At 44.0% G+C, this 15,205-nt stretch overlaps 1 protein-coding gene across 1 annotated transcript in view; it reads right to left on the bottom strand.

Moving 5' to 3' along the window:
- Positions 1-15,205, bottom strand: part of LOC134102245 (ankyrin repeat domain-containing protein 13C-like) — a 31,301-nt gene that overhangs the window by 14,393 nt on the left and 1,703 nt on the right. Inside the window, exons 2-5 of the mRNA XM_062556291.1 lie at positions 14,740-14,781; positions 9,640-9,744; positions 2,177-2,262; positions 631-676 (exon numbers count right to left, since the gene is read on the bottom strand). Coding sequence (XP_062412275.1) covers positions 631-676; positions 2,177-2,262; positions 9,640-9,744; positions 14,740-14,781 — 279 coding nt within the window. The remainder of the gene's footprint in view (positions 1-630; positions 677-2,176; positions 2,263-9,639; positions 9,745-14,739; positions 14,782-15,205) is intronic.

The raw sequence follows: 15,205 nt of genomic DNA, 5'->3' as shown, positions 1-15,205 counted from the left end.
CTGGCTTACAGTGCAGACAGTCACAGGGCAGATTAAATGAATGCCACAGTAAACTGTGCCTTGTAATGAGTGACTTGTTCTGCACACACTGCTGCACACACACACACGCCGCTATTTTCAATTCATGGCAGATAAATCCAAAGGCAGCTTCTGAACACCAGGGGGAGCATTTCTCAATAAACTGAGGGTGGTGGCCAGCCACTCCCTCTGCATTGGATAAGAATTACCTCAGCACCTTAAATACTCGCCAGGGGTGTGTTTCCCGAAAGCAGAGTCGAGCAACTACCGTCATTACATTACTGACAAGAGAGAGAGACGATAGAACAGTAAAAGCACTCTCTCACTTAGTGACCAGGGACATTTAATGGGCTCTCTTGTCGTCCCTCAATTATGTCTTTGGGAGAGCCACCCCGATGGCCAGGCTTACTGTGCCACTCTCAGAAATGACAGTAGTCATACAGTAGAAGTTACTGAAGAGGCTACAGGGACGTTTTGCCTCTCCTCTTACAGTTCTGTGGGGCTGGAGAGGATATTGGTGCTGTCAGCTTATATGCACTGCCGTAAACAAAAGTCGCCACACCACACTGCCAGTTCAAAAATGCAAAACATGAGATAGCAAAATCAACTTACCCCAGCTTTGAAAGTCCCAATGAAGTTCTAAATAAAAATCACCAAGCTGAAAAACACAGAAGGGTAATAACATCAATGACCCGATGGACATAAACCAGGAAGGCAATAACACATCTTGGCCTGTTTTCTTTTAGCTTCTACAGGTCCGTGTACTGAGCTGGCTAATATAAGTTGGCACAATACTGAGGATAGTGGAAGTTAAAAACAAACAGCAGAACAACAGATCATCAGTTATGGCCAGAATATCAGAAGAACCGGTCTATCTCCTCTGCTATAAACACACAGCCTACAGCTGGTCATACAGACTGATGTTGAGGCTGAAATCAGACCAACCAACATTTAAGAATCAAGTCAGCATTTTCAGGTTGCAAAAATGGAGAGTGCCGTTTCAGGATATTTTTTCCAACTCTGTGTAGCAATTAGACATGTCTAGCAGAGCTTGATAAAAAGGGATTAATAAGAAAATGATTTGCTTCCTGACGATAAGAACACATGCAGAAGAAAGCCTTAAAACAGGGTGTACTGTTGTATACCCAATGAAAACTATGTTGTTTTTAGGTAGCTTTCTAACCTGCCTGACTGCATTGTTTTATATACAGTTACAGTATAAGCTGAAGGCACCCTGCTGGACTAGACATGCAAGGAAACGTCAGCACTAATGTAGCAAAGGGTGGGGCGGACGTACACAGATACAGACACGACAGGAAGGGGCCGGCCAACCCTCCAGAGACGAGGCCAGTCGTGAGGCCATCTCTGGAAGCCCCTGGCCTGCAGGGCGAGTAATCAGAGCCGGTAATGAAGTCACCGGGGTGATGGATGATAGTGAAGGGTCTGTCAGTCAAGCAACCGCAGGCCAAGGCCACTCAGCTCAGCCTGGCGTATAAGCTCTTCTAACAAATATGTCTACGTACGTACATCTGATGTGCTTCTAAAATCCTGTGAGCACTAAAGTGACTGTACTGTACATCGCCATATGGGAGGTGGTAGCGTAGCGAATAAGGATCTGGAGCTAGCATAAAAAGTTTTCGGTTCATTTCCCAGCTTCCACCGTTGTGCCCTTGAGCAAGGCATGTAACTCAGAGTTGCTCTGGGAAAATGCCCCTTGTAATATAATAGACATATGGAAGTCAGCTTGGATAAAAGCGTCTGCTAAATATAAATGTGCATCTGTATATAATAAGTATAAATGTGCATCTGTGTCCAACCTCAGCTAGATACACAGTGTATAACAGAGAGGACTACCGTTCAAATTAGTGTGCTGACTGAGTTTAGTTATGCCTTTTTCCAAGTGTTGAGGAGATCGGTTGTTGAGCTGTGTGCACCCAAAAGTACCCGCAGTCAAGGTCAGGTGGTCACAAAAGGGCCACAAAAACAGTGTTTTAATCCTTTGGGAGGGCGGCCGATCTTTAACGCTCCCAAAAACATTCATTTCTTCTTCATTTTTCATGTCTTCATTTTTCCAAAACATCTGAACCTTCCAGCCTTCAGCAAACACTCACTCATGCCGCCTGCAGGACAGGTGTGATTCCACTGACTGAGCGCTCACCTCTTTGAGAGCCTTCAGCAGCTTTGGCCTCTTGTCCTCCACGCTCTCCCGGGACTGCTGCTTCAGCTTCCTCAAAAGTGCCGTGACTGCAGGAAAAACAGAGGGAGAGAGAGAGAGAGAGAGAGAGAGAGAGAGAGAGAGAGAGAGAGAGAGAGAGAGAGAGAGAGAGAGAGAGAGAGAGAGATTAAACTGCAGCCGCTTGATGGGACGCACTGATGGAGGATACAGACGGATACAGAATGGACAACGGACACAGTCTGGGATGCGCAAGACAAATCAGACAGACAAAACAGACACCAATACTTTTCAATCACATGACATTATTTGTGTCGGCCATATTGATGATGGCTCTATACTGTGAAATTAAAAATATTAAGAAAAAAAATCCCTTGCAAAAAACAACTGCCACTAACAGCTGATAGAGAAGAATGCCTCTAGTTTTCAATATGGTGGCAAGTAAATAATACAATGCCATACAGAATGGGGTAAGCGTGATACAGTGAGGATTTAAATCAGGTCACTAAAAAAATAATGTACGCCTAGACATCCTTACACTCAAAGAAATAATACAGCATTTTAAAGCAGTGACCTCAAACGTGTAATGCTCAAAACATCCATTATGGATAAGATTTGTTTTTTCAAGCAAGCAGAGATGGCTGCTCCAAAAACAACCCAAAAGAAGAAATGCTGTGAATATCATTCATCTTAAACATCAGTTCCTAAGATCAGGTCTTGGACCAAAACAGAATTTCAATCAGAAGACAAAATTCACTTTCAGTTTCCACTGAATGTTCTAATAATTGATGCACAAGTTTTTAGGATGAACATTTTATTTGAGGTACTGATTGAAGTATGTCCCTGTTATGAGCCAAAGTTCCATTGAGGGGTAGTCAGTTACCACCACAAAATCATTCAGAGAGAGCATTCAAAATGGATGCTTTATGAAATATTAAAGAGAACTGATATTTCCTTCAGTCACACATGTAAACCAATGTTGTGCATTTAGTGCCATTATAACTGGCTTCCTACTGATTACAGTCTCTGTCTGACTGTTGTTTAAGTTGCCCGATAAGTTATCATACTTAGCGGTCATGTTTCATGCAAATGCATTTTTATTGCTCTATAAGCGCTCTTTTTTATAGTTTAATGGTAAAAGCTCCTTATCAGCCGCAAACAGAAAGCTGCAAAGCACTGTGGCCCAGCATTACTTACATCTATCTTAGAGTTTATGGCTCTGTTGAGCAGATAATCAGATGGGGCTGTATGAGCATAAAGTGATATGCAATGTGATATACACATACTGTACACAGAGGACATGAAAGGATTATGGAGTGGGTACATCTATGCATAGCAGTTCATGTGCATGTGTATGTCAGTTGGAGCGGATCAAAAACAATACTTGGCCTGTGCTGTGGCTCCCTACTTTACCTGCTTCGCTAATGTCAGTCCCAGTGCAGTGTCCATGCTCAGTAATACTACACAAGATTACTGCTTCTGCTACTTCTGCTGCCAATGACAATGATGATGATGATTATGATGATGATGATGACGGTGGTGATGATATGACACACACACACACACACATATACTTTTCAAAGACATTGTTGTGTCGGCTATACTGACACTTCTGTATTGGAATATGAAAATAAAAAATCCCTTTCCCATTAACAGCAACCTGATTTTAAAGGCCGATACTGATTTCGATCATTTCCGAGTGCCCACACGGACCCAGGTTCAAATCCGGCCTGCGGTCATATCTCAATCCCACCCCATCTCTCTCTCCCACTTGTTTCCTGTCTACCTCTTCACTGTCCTATACTAATAAAGGCAAAAAAAGGGGAAAAAATATACTTATATTTAGTATATACTGTAAAGTTATGATCAAGCTGGGACATTATGTTTAAATAGGCCTACTGTAACTATCAGGCCTAATGAAAGGCTGTTACACAATAAAATAATTATTACACTAATAGAGTCAGGTCTTTGTTCTTATCTGTGATAAAAACCAATGCCACAATAACTTTCAAGGTATTTACTTTGTGTTAAAATGGCTTTTTACACACCGTTCACAGCGAGATACTTTGTGTACTTGGAAAAAAAAATCGCAAAATATAAGATAATGTCTATACTTCCAAATGATTTGCGGCTTGAACACATTGCCTGTATGGCATCTGCAGAACGGCACCATTGTGTGTTGAATTTTATTAGGTGCACATGTGAACAGGAAACAGCCGCCACACTGCCTCCACTTTATGATCGGAAAGGAAAATTGCATAATCATTGGCCATTATAAATGCAAATAACGATAGATCGGCAAATAGATAACATTGCTTGACAATATCGGCACACCGATTTATTGGTCAGGCTTTAAAAACAAGCAGGTTATTCTTCTCAGGACAGTTGCTCCGTCCCTCACATTGGCTTGAGGGTTTAGGAGTTGACAAAGCCATAGATAATGTCAGTGAGCTTCACATCTCGGCACGCGTGTCTGCCCACAAGCAAGCACTCGTGTCATGGATGGCTGGCACGCTCTCAAAGTGCTGGAGATGAGCCTGAACCTCAGGGAGACATGATAGCTGGAGCACAGCCAAACTTGGAACACGCATGAGACCTTACAGTAATTATTCATCACTACTGACACTGTCTACATATCCTGAGGCCTGTTGGTGAGAACAAAAACAACGACGAAAGCACCAAGAGATTTAATATCCATCACAACTATTTTGTAGGTAAGAATACATGGCGCTGGTGCTTGTCAAAGCACTTATCTGAATACTGTTGAATGACTTTAGAATCACCGGAGACAAACAACCATTGAATGCCTGAGCACACAAGAGGGAGGAGTATCCCAATCCAGAACACTAGTGTTGCTCAACTGATAAAAACAGTGCCATTTCAAAGCCATTATGCTTCCGGCATTCTGTAAGTTGAACTCATGTACAGCAGGAAACGCATGCCGGAACCATAAACACACAGACAAACGAGTCTTACTACTCCACACTGATAAACCAGAGCGACGCAGTAGGAAAGAGGTAGATAACATCACGTCACACAAGGAAGTCAATGACCTCATGTTAGATCACTGGAGACATCGCACACCGACACACACCGACACCCACACACACACCGACACACACACACACACCGACACACACACACACACCGACACACACACGATAGGTATTGGCACAGCGGTCACTCTTACAGGTGCCAGATGGGCTCTGCTATTTACCAGGTCCACCATTTAACTAGCATCACAGTGGAGAAGAGAAATCAAGACAATATGAGAGAGATGAACACCTGCCCAACTTAACACTCACACGTAGAAAGTTTGGAGTGAAAAACATGTTCAGGGCCTGCAGTTTGCATTTCATTTCAACATCACAATTTTGTGTAGGCGTGCACTTTAACCAAGAGATTACGAGAAATATTTCTCAAGATTACCAAGAGAGAAATATTTGATCAAGTAATATCTAATGGTAAGCAATATAAGTAGTAGAGTAAATAGGATAGGAGTAAATGACGCAGTGGTATAAACTTTGTTGTGTGATGTACTTTAAACATTCACAACAGCCTAGCTATCACTAAACAAAGCTACAGTACAAGAAATGTTACCATCTTGTGTGAGATATGCCGTCATGCCATCAAGCACTTTGACTTGTTTTCAGTCAACTATCTCTTTTTCCAAAGCAGTCCTACTTACCCAATCGACACAGACACACAGACACACACAGACACACACACAGACACACACACAGACACACACACAGACACACACACAGACACACACACAGACACACACACAGACACACACACAGACACACACACAGACACACACACACACACACACAGACAAAACTCCGCCCACCCCTGGGGCTTGTGGGACAGCGGGCTGTGACGGCATGGCACTGTCCCCCAAGCTCACACAAAGCCGCTCGTCTTGGCTGGACTCACTCCTGGGGTGACCCCCAGCCTTCTCTCTGACCACTGGCCTTCTGCGTTGCCTGCTCAGGTCTGAGGCTACAGACTGCCAATGGAGAACACCTCGGAAATCCTTCAGCTTGGTTCGAAGTTTGTGTGTTAGCAGTGAAAATGAAAATGAATTGGTGTTGACATGTCGTCTTCTATCTGGTGTGTTGAAGGCATGCGTTTTTGTTTATTGTTGTTATGAGGAGCCTTTAATTGGTAGACTTACCAGACGTTGCTGCAATGTTTACTTGGTTGGTGCAGGTTGTGTGTGTGCTTGTGTGTGTGTGTGTGTGTGTGTCACTGTCTCACCATCTGGGTGCCAGGCCAGGGTGTGGGGCACATGGGCACACACAGCTGTGTGGCAAACGCGTTGCTGATGTGCCACAGCTTTAAGAGCACCGTCTGTCACCAGGACAACCTGCACCAACCAAGTAAACATTGCAGCAACGTCTGGTAAGTCTACCAATTCAAGGCTCCTCATAACAACAATAAACAAAGACGCATGCCTTCAACACACCAGATAGAAGACAACATGTCAACACCAATTCATTTTCATGTTCACTGCTAACAGCTGTGGATGTCTGTCACGTATAAAGCCAAATAGACAAGCCACCAGTCAAGTCATGAGCTCAAGCCAGACTATGAATTGTCTTCCTTACGGATAGCCGACCAACACACATCATCCAATTGTGGGGCCACTACTCTTTCAGTACAATTTTGATAGATGTAACAGAGCACTGAAAGCCAGACTTCAAACCATTGATTAGCAGGACCTGCAAAAGTGTGTAAACAGCCTTAAACGAAATTTCGAATAGTGATACACACACACACACACACACACACCTAAAAGCATCTCCTCTCCTAGCACTACCACCATAAATCTATAAATCTAGCACACCACTTCAGCATTCCCCTTCTAGAACTGAGTCAACTGACACTTGATTCTATGCACTTGATTCTATCATCGCTGCGCTTACATGTCCTTGATATATGATAAGCACTTATGGCAGCACTAACATGTCCATGATGCACTATACGTTGATGGTTTCCCTTTTTGTAAGTCGTTTTGGATAAAGGCATCAGCTAAATGACAAAATGTAAACCTATAGCATATTCATTATCTACTACCGGAGACAAGACATATTAATGAATCATTTACGTCATGGCTGCTGGCAAACACACACACACACACACACACACCTGGCCAGATCCGAGGCCAAAACACAGCTGTGGCGCGCCCATGCCTGAAATGAAAGTCACGAGGCGGCTGAAACACCTGACTGTGGCGAAACGGAGAGCTCCGAGCGAGAGACTGACTGGGTCATTTCAGAGGATCCCAGGCAGCAGTTGTGCCGGACTCTCATATCACCTCAGCGCTTTACTTCCACCGAGCAGCACATACAGCACGGCACTTGACTCACTTGGAGCAATTACTAGTTCAGGAGGAGTAAGGATAAGTCTGATAAGTCACGCTGAGAGACAACAGGGTCACCATCGGCCATCATGCTGATTCATCTCTATAGAGCTCTCTCTGACTGGCCACTGTAGGGTTGGGCAGGGCAGGGCAGGGCAGGGCAGGGCAGGGCAGGGCAGGGCTGGACATCCCACAGAGATCAACAGAAGACCTCACCTGACCCTGGTCACCTTCAAAAGAACTTACATCACACATATGTACACACGCTCTCACGCTCGCTCTCTTTCCCTCCAAAGCGCCGGAGGCAAGACCTGACCTGGACACTGCCCTGCCCTGCCCTACTCCATGCTCACTGCCCTGGCAATGCCAGCTGCAGTGGGAACACAAACAGGCTCTCACACACACACACACACACACACACACACACACACACACACACACACACACACACACACACTCTCTCTCTTTCTCTCACCGAGAGCATTTATGCTACAGCTGTATGACTGAGGGGGAGAGAGGTGAAACCCAGCCAAACATCTGGCTCCCTGTGTGTGTGTGTGTGTGTGTGTGTGTGTGTGTGTGTGTGTGTGTGTGCGCGCGTGTGTGTGTGTGTACGCTGAGACAAACATCAAAGGCAGTTAGAGAACATCAGAGGAGAGCCAGCACCAGAGAGGAGGCGCCTCCAGAGTTACAGATGAGGCGTGGGGTCCAGAGGAAGGAGAGGGGGATAGATGGGGAGAGAGAGAGAGAGAGAGAGAAGAGAGAGAGAGAGAGAGAGAAGAGAGAGAGAGGCAGAGAGGGAGGGGGCAGACGTCTGACAGCATGTCTGCTTCATTCTGAGATGAAACAAGTTCATTAACAAACTATCCACTTTCTATGTCCTAACAAGTTACTAATTGAACCAGCAACGGAGGATAAGAAAACAGCATCGTTTGTGATGCACTGGTAGAATTCCTCATAAGAGTTTGTCATCCCACAATATTAAACATATAGTTGCTTGCTGGATTGTTTACAAAATATCTGCCACAAAATGGCCACATTTAGCACCAAAAGAGGTTGAGGACTGTAGGCCAGGCAGAAGAGGTCATTGTTGATGGTGGTCAAAATGAAGCTTTACTTTTCAATGTTTGTATTTGTGTTTGCGTGCCCATAACAACTGTAATTTGGTGTGACTTGTGGCCAAGAGGATAGTGGTGAAGGGTACCATTTTCATACAAGTCATCATTGCAGAAGAATACCATGAGATATAATGATATAATGTCAAGTCTATTTTGCCCATCCTTAAAAAAACAGGAACTGCAAAGGGAAGCTGTTGAGATTTTCACTTCCACCCAATCCCCGTAGGTCACCACCAGGTCATCCATTCTTGCCAGAAGAAGAAATCTCCTTTACTCGCAAAACCCCTCAAAGGGACGAAACTTTGGCTGTGAGGATGAGCCCAAAAAACTGGAAAATGATGCCAAAGGAAGACTAAACTTTTTAAAATATATGTATTGTATAAAATAAATGTCATGAGTTTCAGGTGAAGGAGAGATATATCTTGCATGTTGGTTTAAAATCCGTTCACACTGAGAGACATGAAACACTTCTTTCATGCTTCTCTGTCGACTCTAATGGTATGGCAGCTGAGAAGATCAAAATGTTCGACTGAGGTAATTATTCGCCAGACGTTACAGAAAAAAAGAGCACCGCTGAAGAAAAAGGAGAAGAAAAAAAAAACAAAAAGACGTGTATAAGGACCATACGAGATATTTTCTAATGAATTCCCTTTCATGCCAGTACAAAGAGCCTGTGCAGTCCATCTCCAGCGCACAAAGGCAGCCCACTGCTGCAGAGGCAGAGGAGGGGAAAGGAATGCTGCCCAGCCTGTGCCCTTGAGGGATCAGAGACCCCCGAACGAGGGGACAAGCCATGGAGAGAGAGAGAGAGGGAGTGAGATGGAGAGGGATGAAAACAGGGGGAGGGGGAGAGATAAAGTGAAAGAGAGAGAGAGAGCGAGAGAGAGAGAGAGAGAGAGAGAGAGAGGGGAGAGACAGAGGGGACGAGTGTGAGAAAAAGAGAGCGTTTTGGGAGCACTTACTCATCTGTCGATCTCCATAGCTGATGGCTTCAGCGAGAGGGCTCCAGCCCAGAGCGTTCTTCACCTTCACAGGTGCATTATGGGCCAGGAGCAGATGGGCACACTCTACACAAAAACACACAAACAAATACACAAAGTAAACAAACAAACAAACCCCATATGTCAAGAACACAAATCATAAAGATTTGTCATGTCCCCATTTCATTATACATTCTATACATTGAAAGCCTACTATAAATAGCAGACAGATAGTTACGGGTACAGATAGAGGACTGCAGTGTTTCCCATACATTGACTTATTTGTGGCGGCCCACCACAATATCAACACTGACCACCACACAATGATTTTATGTTGTACTACTTAAACTAGATGCACTCCTTTCATTGTAATGCTATGCACACCTTTGTGCAGCCTCTCTGTTCCTCAACAAACATGCATGCACATTTGAAGAATACATTAAAAAAAATCCAGCAAGGATTGTTGTTGTTGACTGTTGTTGACGACTGGCTAAATCGCAATTAAATCCAGTTAGCATCATAAGTATACGTTGCGCAAATTTGTTAAAGATTTGCGCACAAACACACTACCACCACAAATAGAATTAAATTCTGTGGGAAACACTGGACTGGCATCTGATGGGACTTCCTGCCGTGTCATCATGAACTGAAGCCTTAACCACACTAAAGGTACGACACATTACTCTCACTTAGAGTCACACCCTTGAACTATATCTATGGAACTAGTGTGGATCAAAAGTGCGCAGACAAAAAGGGCATAAAGGAAAACAAAGAGGCAAGAATCTCTCTCGAGTCAATTTCTTTAAATGTATGCATGGTATGCACCATCCCTTGTTATCCACCCTAAAGGTGTGACAGAGATTACTCACACTTAGCACAAAGCTTTTTTTTTTAATGAAAGTATACTTAAGGTTATACAACGCAGCCCACTACAAAAAGCAGAGTCACTGTTAAAGCTAGAGGAATGTTACCTGATGAAATTTCATGCATGGTCATCATGACTTGACGCTTTAACCACACCATACTGTAGGAGTGACCGATTGCACACACTTTAAAGGTGTGGCAGAGATTACTCACACTTAGCACATAGCTTTTTTTTTTTTTAAGAAAGTAGACTTAAGGTTATACAAAGCAGCCCACTACAAAAAGCAGAGTCACTGTTAAAGCTTGAGGAATGTTACCTGATGAAACTTCATGCATGGTCATCATGACTTGACGCTTTAACCACACCATACTGTAGGAGTGACCGATCGCTCACACTTAGTGAACATTCTTTAAAAAAAGTGTGCTAAGTGTGAGGAGGGAGGACACAAAAGACTACTTTTGTGGATACTATATGCTAACCAAGTTCAATAGCCACTACACTACTACCGCCCATACCTCTACCACCAAGCCCATCTCGCTGAGTATCCCCAAATCAGGTATGGCTTCAGGCACACTAAGCATAAACAAATGGTGCCAACTCAAGCATGGAGATTGGAGACATATGTGGAATGAAAAGTAAATGCAGCACAGAGAGAGAGAGCAATGCTCTGACATTTAGTTGACTAAAAAGATGGATATAGGTGCAGGAGAACATCATCTTCATATTCTCGTAATGAGTGTCTTCAGACTGTATACAGATCACCAGTTGTATAGATTAGGCTATTATGAGAACATCTGCACTGTCCTTCAATGACCTACAGTGTATGCTAGCATGGCCCTTGATCTGTGAAGAGCTTTCTATGAAGGTTGTACACTATGAATCTCTCAATATATGAGAACAAAAGGATTATACCCAGTGTGCTATTACTTCCTGTTCTGAGCCAACTGTTCATAACGGCACAACCAATACAGATTGAGATGAGATTATCATAGGTTCCTATCAAGACTAATGGATCTCTTTGAAGGTTTAAAAGGGGAAAAAACAGTGTATATCAATAAAAGAACAAAATGATGAATTATGGTTTAACAGTTACATCCCCCTTGGACACTGCATTACTAATTTTCCTTTTAAGCTTCCCCAACAGGCACAAAAGGAGGTCCCAGAAGCTAATTTTAACATCAATCTGACACCGTCCCAATGCAGGAACAAGCTCTAATTTTGGGCTGGAAACTTGGCTTCTCTTGGGAGGACCTCCTGCACAGTGCGTCTATTAAAACATAAGTGACGGCGCTTACACCAGCTTGGCTGGGTGTGTTCAAAAGTGGGGCAGTTAGCATCCCTGTAAAAAGGCCTCCCGGCTGGGTAGTCAAATTCAGGAGCAAATCCAGCTATGTTTAGACCAGACTTAAGTAAAACGAGGAATTGTGCTTCATGAACTGAACAGCAGCAACTCGCAAACGTTCAAAATAGGTACAAGATGTTTTTGATCTAAGAGGCCAAACCAGATTCACAGCACCATGTAAAGTAACCAAAACCACATTCAAATGTGCAAGTCGCAGGGAACGGCAAATAACTACTGTTTTTAAACCAATGAACTGCTACTTTTTTGGTAGGAAAGAACTGCAGAGTTGAACTAAAAGTTCTTTTGAACTGAATACATGAAAGCATGACATAAAAAGATCTGACAGAAAACTTGACTGCTAAAAATCTTCCAGGGCAAAATGAGGTGTGCATTCACATATATTTCTGATAAAGATCTGAAGCCAAACTGGCTTTGATGATTTTTGTCTTTGTAAACAAGCAGCATCCTTTAAATCGTAGGCTTGGGACCTGAACAAATATCAACCACTAGTTTGAAAGCAAAAAGCATGGGTTCGGACTACTACACTATACTTTATAGTTCCTTGCAAATAATTTGTGATGTCAATTCTGGACAATAGCTCTGAATGAACAGGTGAACACTGGGAACAGAGTGGACAAGCCATCTAACTCCACGCCGTCAACTGCCATCCTAAGAATCGATGACGGCCCTGCCACTAGCCCGGCCCGCGCCACATGCTTCCGCTGCCGGATGATGTTGGCGAGCAGTGGAAAGTGCAGCGAGCAAGAGCATCGGAGCATCATTTGGGGCCTTGGCGGCATAAGCGCAACACACATGCCCACCCCCACCCCCACCCCCACACCCTGCGCAGTGACGTAAGCCACCAAGCAGGAGCACTCACCCCTGATCTGGCCTATATTTTCCTGCCGCCTTCATTGCGTAATGCGGACAGTATTTAGTAGAAACGCTTTATGTAATGGCGGCACAGACACATGCTTTAGCAAATCTCCCATTTGCTCGGTCCCAGCCCAACAAGCCGCCACTTCAGCGGGCGAGAGGAAGGGAGGAGGCTGGCTGCCCCGCAGGATGGGCCTGGAGCCGAGAGCCTGTGGGCAGAGCCGCTGGAGTAGCCAGTAGCCAGTGGAGGTGAGGTCAGCCCTCTTAGCTCAGCAGAGAGCTACTGGAACACAGCTCTCAGCTGTGACTGGAACATTCTAATAAAAGAAGGCAATCCATCCAGCTATTCTTGTTTAGAACCTTCTTTCTACAACATTCCAGTTATACTGACAGTACCTGCTGAAGGGTTAACACTAAATGGAGTGACTGGCAGAGGGCACTTAGAACAGGACTGACTATTAAAAAGGTCCTTTGCACAGGACAGACCTATCGGAACAGAGGTCTGAACACAGTATACAACTGGGCGGCCAATGCTCTTTGTGTAGAACAGTGCTATCGGAACAGAGTTCTTAGTGCAAGACTGAGCTAGAGGAGCAGCCAGGGGCCTTTTGTACCGAGCAGAGTAACTGGAGCAGAGCTTTGACCACAGGGCCCGCCGCGCGGCGGTGACTGACAGCAGACAGGGGTATTCAGTGTATGGAGCGCTCCCAGGCTGACGTGGCCAGGGTGCAGATGGAGTACTTGTCTGAATGTATTGGCTTGTGAGGTGCGCTCGCTTAGAGGACTGCTCAAGTGAAACCTGCTCTAGTGTCTACACATGAAGCCCACTGACTGCACTGAACCGAACCAGTGATGGCCCTGACAAGACAAATCAAACCAGATTGTATTGTCTCTGTGTTCTCATTACAAAATACATCATGAGCTGAATGAAACAATGATCATAATAAAAGATGAAACTGGCCATTATGCAATACCTTCCCACTTCTGGCTATAGGCTACCATTTGCTCTTTTATTATATCAACTGAGCTAGAGAGTAGCAAACCATCTGGTTCATCAAAAAAGAGCTTTAAAAGAACACTGACGCCCCTGTTAAACTGATCAATTGATGATGAAGCATTTGCATTTATTAAATGACCATTTAAATTAATTAATGACAACAACCACTTTGCTCTTCAGTGGGAAGATGTTGATTATAAATGGAAGTGATGACGTAGCACACACCACAGTTCAGTTTCATCTCCTCTGCCTATCGTTCCTCTGCATCCATGTGAGGTGTTCTCCATGTCTGTGTGTGTCTGTGTGTGTCTGTGTGTGTCTGTGTGTGTCTGTGTGTGTCTGTGTGTGTCTGTGTGTGTCTGTGTGTGTCTGTGTGTGTCTGTGTGTGTGTCTGTGTGTGTGTCTGTGTGTGTGTGTCATACCATGAGATGCTGAAATGGTAATGGTCTTCTCTCCTACTGTTTGACAGTCTAACACCCTGCCAGCTCTGCCCTTCTGTGACATTTCCTGGCAAATATCTATGAGTGATGCGCTTCATCCGCCTGACACACGCAACTCTCCAGACACGGTCTCATGGATATTTGACACTGGAGGAATTTTGTGTGTGAACTGCACGCACGGAACCCAGAACAGCACAGAACACAGAACACAATGTGTTCTAGAATACGCTATGTAGAGCAAAATAACAACAGTCATCATTGCAGAAGTATATTAAAAACGGCAGAGCGGAGTATCAAAAGGCTTTTGCCTGTATGCATAACACTCCAAACTTTTCCATATTGTTGGATGTCAAAGTGTACTAGTAAGTGGCATGTTACTGATAAGGAAACTAGTGCACTACACGCACAAGGAAGTGATTCAGCTTAGGGTTGTTAGTCATCGATCCATCCCCTCACTGGATACTGAAATAGCATCTGTTCTTCCCTCACACATCAGCAAACGTCTATTCAGCACTACAACACAACTCCCACTCTGAGTGCTCAAACCTTGATACACACTCACCTTTGTGGCCCGTCATGACTGCAAGATGCAGTGGTGTGTTCCCTGGAGAAAGGGAGAAAAAAGAGAGAGAATGACCATTAAGCTTTGAACATTATTAAAAGCCACACTAATACTTAGCCTTGTTTTTTGATGCAATGGTCAACATCAACGTGTTCTTCTTACCGGTCCAATCATAGTTACATTAGCTGTGTGAGATTAGTTGTGTGACATGACTTATTCCAAATTAAATCTTAAGAGTAAAATTAAAAAAAAAAAACCTACTATATGTACTTTTAGAGCCATTTTATTATCAACATTCATTCTGTCGAGCACCATGGCCTGCAAAGCAACAGAATATGACCCAAAAAGATGCCCTCTAGCTAGTTGAGCTGTAAACAGGGTAGCCTAATAATTAGCTTCTATTAGGCAGAATCTTGAGCTGACACATTCACAACGCTGAATGAGTCTTGCCTTTCATTAGTTATGC

Source organism: Sardina pilchardus, chromosome 15 (genome assembly GCF_963854185.1).
Source record: "Sardina pilchardus chromosome 15, fSarPil1.1, whole genome shotgun sequence".
NCBI classification, from domain to species: domain Eukaryota; kingdom Metazoa; phylum Chordata; class Actinopteri; order Clupeiformes; family Clupeidae; genus Sardina; species Sardina pilchardus.
This window is presented reverse-complemented; position numbering and strand designations above follow the sequence as displayed.